General features: G+C 43.2%; 1 protein-coding gene across 1 annotated transcript; it reads right to left on the bottom strand.

Moving 5' to 3' along the window:
* Positions 1-2,722: 2,722 nt before the first annotated feature.
* Positions 2,723-3,772, bottom strand: PRLHR (prolactin releasing hormone receptor). Its single transcript, XM_009977930.2, has one exon. It carries the CDS (start codon positions 3,755-3,757, stop codon positions 2,723-2,725), a length of 1,035 nt encoding a protein of 344 aa, XP_009976232.1. The 5' UTR covers positions 3,758-3,772.
* Positions 3,773-7,148: the final 3,376 nt, after the last annotated feature.

Below are 7,148 nucleotides of genomic sequence, written 5' to 3'. Positions count from 1 at the left end.
TCAAGAGAAGATTAACAAGCCAAACTGCAGCACCAGCAAATGAGGGTGAAAACATAATGTATAAGAAGGAAATGATCCCAGACCTGCTGTGTTAACAAGAGCCTTTCCCAGTTACTCCACTGGGCTTTGGGTCACCCTGGATTACAGCGCCGTCTGTATTTAGTGCACAAGGTTGTAAACATTATGGGCCATCTCACTGCTAATTAGCCTTTACAAACTGGCCAATTAACAGCCTGAAGTAACATAATTACATAGAAGAAAAATCTCTAAATATCAGGATTTTATTGTTATTTAAGGCTGCTCTTTGCAGTGTGGTTTCAGTGCTCTCTTGGTGTCCTACTCTCTGTTCTCTTCAAAAGAGCCCTGAAACAGAACCTGAAAAGCTTGTAAAATGTGGTTGTTTTGTTTGGAAGGCTTTTTTGCCTTTTCAAAATCACCAGTTGTTCCAGTAGCTTGCTATATTGAGCTTGAAGGAAAAACAATTTCCTAAAATGCAGCAAAAGCAAAACATCCTTTAATAAGTCATTCAAATCTTTAAATCGAGGCAAGCAAGGCAGATACACTTCATTGCAGAGTGAATGCAAGTCATACCCACTTTAAAAGGACTTTTCTTGATTCAGTGTCTCTGTAATCAGCTTCCAATATCCAGTTCATTACCAACAATAGAACAGCTTGAAATTCAAAGGGTATTTGTGAGAAGAGATTTCAAATGTTCTTCTGATGCTTTTCCCAGGGTGTACATATGCATCTGTGTATTTTTTTTAACCAGATTACTTTACTGAATGCTGATGAGCAGAATGATATTCACAGTTTCACAGCAGGAGTACATTTACAAACTAGAGGAACCATTTTTCTCTTTCTTCCCTCTCCCCTCTTGTCTATTTGCATTGTCTCACAGCCCAAGTGTTTCTGGTCACATGCAGTTGCGGTTGGATAGATGAGCTTGTTGACCATGGCCAAAACTGCCCCTGGATTGTGCTGCTTCTCCAACTGATCTCAGTCAGTTCCTCATGCCATCCCAGATTCTGGCTGAGCAGCCTGGAAGAAACCTCTTCAGAAACAATGTCTGCTTTCAGAACTTTTTCCCTTACGCTTATCTATTATCTCGGATATTTTCAGTTCAGACAGAGGGAGGAAGAAACTAGAAACTATTAGGTTGATTATAGCTTCTAACTTCCTCATCTGATTGAAAGGTGAATGTCAAAAGAAATTGTTCCTTCCTGAAAGACTCCTTCAAAAGTGAGCACTTGCCACTCCGTTTGACAAGTCTTTCTTTGACTGGTCACGCAATGCTCATACACCGCTCGATGGCACAGCCCCTTCCACCCACCACCTCTTAACAGACACCTCCAGAAGTTATCCTGAAGATAGTGTCAAAGTCTCTGGCTGTCTCTGGAGATCAAAGCTGAAGGTAGCATTGCCACACATCAAAATCAGTTCCTCAAGGAATGAGCAGAAAGCATCTTGGCACCAAGTCTATGACGACATCCACTCCTCTGGCTGGGAACGCAGCTGTCTTGTGGTAGGGTCAGCAAATTGGGGTTACATGAGACAATGGCAGGAACGCAATTCAATGTCAGTAAAGCGGTGGTATGTCTTAACATCCCCCTGTTTGGATGAGTTTTCACCACACATTACGTTTCCAGTCTGTCCATCCTTGGTGTCAGCATCAGCAAATCCACCAAAAAGGCTGTCCCACACCCTGCATCGCAGTTGCACCTCACAGAAGTAACATCATTGTGGTTCTATTTCCTCTCTGGCAATACCGCACCTGACCTTGCTACATGCTGTGCTGCAGGTTCCCGAGACACAGGAGGTTTGGGATTGCATCATGACACTAGGTTCAAAGAGCATAAAGCGTAGATTCCTGCCCGATGCGGTTGGCCATGGTAGGCAGGTTGAGCAGCCCTGCCACTCAGCCGGAAGCAAGGAGAAAATGGCAGCGAGGGAGGAAACCATGCAGGGCATGGCTACAGAGCCCTTATCCATGTGTGGGTCTCCAGGCACACGAGCAAACCAGTTGTGTAGTCAGAGGCATTTGGAGGGAGCGCAGGTGAGCTGATGCCATCACCCCCCACACCACTCGCACCTTCCGGAGTCAGGAGACTCCTGCACACTGTTGCTGACAGCATGACTCATCTGGCAGAGGGAGGCTTGGAGAAGCTCCTACCACCCCGATCTCCTGCCCACAGCTGGGACAGCTGCTCAGGAAGGGCATTTCAGAGAGCCTTAGGCTATTCTTCAGCATAGCCCTAAAACAAGAGGACTACAGGAACATTGCAGTCTTCCACCCTGGATCCTGTGCTAAGATCTGGACCCTGGGTAGATATGCAGATTTGATTTCTACCCAATCCAAAGCACTTCTTTCATTGAGATATTTAGGTCTCATATTCATCCTTGCTTCTCCCTGTCCCCAAATCCCATGTCTGTACTGCCAGTATTACCCAAAACAGAAAGGAGGGATCCCTGTAGTTTAGATAAAGGTATTTTACTGTGAGAACATATCCTTGACCTCTAACTCCTGTCAAAAAAGTAAAGACATTTCTGGGACTTGACATCTGTCTCTCCTTCTCCAGTGGGAGTGGAGGTGCTGGGGAAGCTACGCATGGGACTTGTGTTGTTATAATTGAGCCCTGAGGACAAATGTCAGGAATCGGGACTAATTAATAGTGGAAAAGAGAGAGTTACCGTACCAAGGAAGCACACTCCCACCAGCTCTCATTTACAGCACCACACTGGCCATAATGCAATTTGTAGTAGGTCCAATTTTTTTCTTTCTCCAGGTAAACATTTTCTTCAGCTCCCCCCTGAAGCTGTCGTGGAGCCAGGCATAGAGGAAGGCATTGGTACAGGCAGACATCATTGCAAACCAGTGGCACAGCAGCTGGATGAAATTGAAGTACTGCTTGTCAATCAAGCTGATGTCTATGTCTTTTATCATGTTGAAGATGTGCAGAGGTAGCCAACAGACTCCGAAGGCTGCCACCACTAAGACCAGCAAGCGAAAAGTCTTCCTTCTCCTCGCTCGGTCCCACTCAGCTTGGCCCTGGGTGACGTTGCCTGGGACCACACGGTTTTTCAGCTTGACTGAGATTCTCAGGTAGGACAGGGAGATGACAGCCAAAGGCAGGACGTAGGTGATGATGAGAGTGCTGTAGGCATAAGCTAAGCGATCTCTTTTCATGTGGAACCAAAACTCCTCGCAGATGGAGAAATCCAGTTCTGGGAACTCTGCGTGGTAAGTGTGGACCAAGGCTGGGGCAGCCAAGGTACAGCTCAGCAGCCAAATAGCAGCCAGGATATAAGCACAAATAGGGATCGTGAGCCTCCTGCGGAATGGGTACACCATGGCATAGTATCTATCCACAGCTATGACCGTCAAGGTAAAGACAGACACAAACACAGTGACGGGTTGCATCAGGAAAACGAAGTAGCACATGAAACGCCCGTACACCCATCCTCTGGGCTCAAAGGCGTACGCCAGGGTCAGGGGTACGCAGGTCGCACACATTAGCATGTCTGAGAAAGCCAGGTTGCCTACCAGAAAGTTGGTGACGTTGTGCATTTTTTTTGTCTTGCAGATAACATAAATGAGAAGGTAATTCCCGATGACACCAATAAAAACCACTAGCGAGTAGCAGGGGATGATGAGTGGTTTGAAGGTCTGAACAAACTGGAGTCCTGAGAATAAATTGCTGGCATTGCTATGAATTGCAGAGAGGAAGCTTTGGGAGGTTAAATTGTCCGAATTCATCATTCCCCTCCTTTTGTCGTCTGCCGTTAGCTGGGTGAAGTAGTTACCACCGCACTACTCCTGCACTCAATCAGCGTGGATAATGAATGGATTACCGGCTGTCCAGAGGTCACCACAGGGATGGTAAACAAGCATCCGTAAAAGCAAAAGGTGAAGTTGTAATCCTCGAGAGGCAGCTTTCAGCGATTCCTAAGAAAAATCAAATACAACCAATTTCCATTAAACTCCTCCTGTATTTGCTGTTAAATCTAGGTTTTGACAGCATGCCACTTAATCAACATTTAATTCAGTGAGTACTTACTGCTGTGGTTTTTTAATCCCATATGATTTTCCTGTGGATGCCAAGAAGTGCCCTAGATGTCTGTCTTCTGTAAATCCAGGAGCGTGTGTGTGTGTGTGTGTGTGTGTCAGAGAGAGAGAGAGAGAGAGAGAGAATATACGAGTGAGGAAGAGGGTGATGCGCATTTACAAGCGGAGTGGAGATCAGTGTTTTTAAACAGTCTTCACTACTAGGTCATGACAGATTTGTGTATAAGCTTTTATCCCTATTGGCTGTCCTGGGTATTACGTTGCTTTTTGCGTGTTTCTTACTGGTAGTAATTAGTTCTTGAACATCCTTTTGAAAATCCCCTTCTCCTTCCAGTGCATCGCTAATTGCCCCTCACAGCTGAAAATCAATTTACATTCATTAGCACTAGCCTGCACAGCATCTCATCCAAGATTCACTCTGCCACAGTGCTCTGAGTGTCCAGAAAAGCTACCTGTGAATTTGCTGCTATAATGTGGCTGTAAAATAGAATTTTAATAACTCGCTGAAGCCAAATAAACCTTTGTGCCACTAGAGGGACTCAGCTACGTACCCGGTGAATGAAGTAAGGCTTAGAAATGTGCTTTTAGCATGTAGCGCAAAGGACGTGATTTTGTTTAAATTTATTTTCGAATGGTGGTACAATGTTTGCAAACCCATTGTGAGCATTTTCAGTGGGGTTTACACATCTTTAAAAGTAAACACATGTGAGCATCTCAAAAGAAATATTAGCATCCTAACAGCGTAGCTATAAAGGTTCACCTGCAGGGAATTACAGCAAACTCTTTCTAATATTGCAGCTGCCAAAAAATATTTGGGGTACTTCTTCATTCCTGCAGTAGATTTTCAGTCATTAACCTTTTCTGTACCAGACAACAAGGGCTAAACAGCCTGTAAACCAGTGTAGACTTGTTCTGTGTGGTTCAGACATTAGAAAGCAGAAATTCAGGATAAGTGCTTAGAGAACATACGTTTAAGCAGATGTCCCTGTACAGCTCTTACCTATTACCCTAACTATCCTTTAACTCTCCTCCATTTCAACCACTTTGGGATCAGGACCTCAGCTGGTGAAAAATATTCAAACTTCACTGCATCCATTTATACCAGCCAAGGAAACTAAAAAATAAATGGAACAGGCTAACAACTTCTGAGCAGAGAACATTGCTCGGTTCTGAAAGGGACTCAAGGGGTTTAGGCACAACTTCAAGGGACAGCTTATGTCCTAATCGCTTACACTACTCTAAGCAAACATTAACCCATTATTTTCTATGAGGCTATGGGCAGACCAATATCCATCTTTCACCTTGATGTAATTTGACATAAACCAGAACTTCAAATAAATTTAATTTGTGTTGTAATCCTTGCCATAATCTTAAAGCAGAAGCTAATCTTGTGCAGCCCTTGTTCAGATCACAGCCTTTCTCGAATAGATACTTATGACAGATGGGCATTTCAAACATAGTATGTGCTGACTCTGTGCTGTTGTATTTATGGTTAGATTATGCTATGGACTGGAATGTGGCTATAATTCCAGCCTGAGAATTATAGAACAAGCATGTAGCCGTGTTGCTCAGGAGTGCCATCCTTCACTTCATGGATGTAGTAACCTACCCATGACCCATACGAAAAATGGGATGTTATATCTCACTTCAGAGTCCAGTCTCACCTATCTGAGCTAGACGGGACCCTGAGGAATATAGTACCTATTTATCTCTACATACCGAAATCCAGAAGAAGGGAGGGACCTGAGGGTAGAGGTTGCAAAGAGGCAAAGAAAAAAGAGATTCCTCTTGCTTTCATCCCACAGTGCAACCTACTATTTTGTTAAAAACAGCACACTGCAAAAGTAATTCCTAAAATCCATAAATGCAATTGTTTCACTTAATGTGGGAGTGAAGTATGGTCTCATTTAAATCCTACTGAAGCAGGATTTCAGTAGGCTTTGGACATGGTCTCTAGCATAAGCCAAAAGACATAGAAAAACAAACGGGGAGCATATGTAAATGGCCTTCATACTGCCCATGTCCTACTGGAATTGTAAGGCTTATGCTAGAAAAAAAACCCTCTTGATAATATCAGTGCACACATAATAATGGAAAATCACATTTTTAACTAAGTGATTTTTCTGTTTCATTCCCAAGAGCTGCAGGGTAGATCCAATAAATATCTTCATTGTATTCCTAGGAGAAAAAGGGTTATACTTTGCTGTGTGAGAATAAAAATCAAAGAAATACCATCTAAAGTAGCCTTCAAGGTCACCTTAATGCTCAGGTAACAAAAACCTATAAGTAACCTTAGAGGTTCTTTTATTTCAAGATGTACCAAGCAATCTTCCTGCATTTTCTCTTACCTTTAAATGTATTTTCTTCACCTCTGAAACCAATAACCATTACATCTTCTGTTTGAAGGCTCCCACCCTATTTCTGTTAGCGATTTTCTGTTTGTTTTGGCTTCAGGCAGAAAATTTCTTCAGTTGAACTGTGCTCTACAGCCAAGACCTGGAAAGATAATATTTAACAGGGACTTGAATAGAAAAAGTATTTCAGTGTTTTACCCCGAAGAAATCCCCTTTCCTCCTTTTAAAACTGCAAATATTAATCCTGTTTAGAATTTCCTAGGCTAGATGACAAAGTCCTTTCCGAACTGAGTGTAAGTCTATTTCACACAGAGAATTTTCTCATTAAAAGAGAAAAGGTCACAGAAACTGTATTATTGTCAGAATTGTTTTGACATTCCAAGTGTCTAAGGGTGTCATGCATAGGAATGCTGATTAGCATCTAATTGCAAGCCTGGTCTTCCTTGAATCAATGAAAAATGTTATACCTAGAGCCAGACCAACACTTCACAGAAACATTTCACAGCTGAGCTTTCACGATCTCTTACACTGACCTGTCCCACTCTGTACAGACATTTTGATTACAAACCTTGTAAGCTGCTATGTGACTTTCCGAAAGTGGTCAACCTCTTGAAGCACTAACGCTGTTCCTTACGCGCATGTCTAATCACCCCTGTAGTTCCTAACTAAATCAACACAAGGAACAAGATCTGATCCTAGCAGCCAGACTTGCAAAGCTCAACAGTACTGCT

Source organism: Tauraco erythrolophus, chromosome 9 (genome assembly GCF_009769465.1).
Source record: "Tauraco erythrolophus isolate bTauEry1 chromosome 9, bTauEry1.pri, whole genome shotgun sequence".
Lineage (NCBI taxonomy): Eukaryota > Metazoa > Chordata > Aves > Musophagiformes > Musophagidae > Tauraco > Tauraco erythrolophus.
This window is presented reverse-complemented; position numbering and strand designations above follow the sequence as displayed.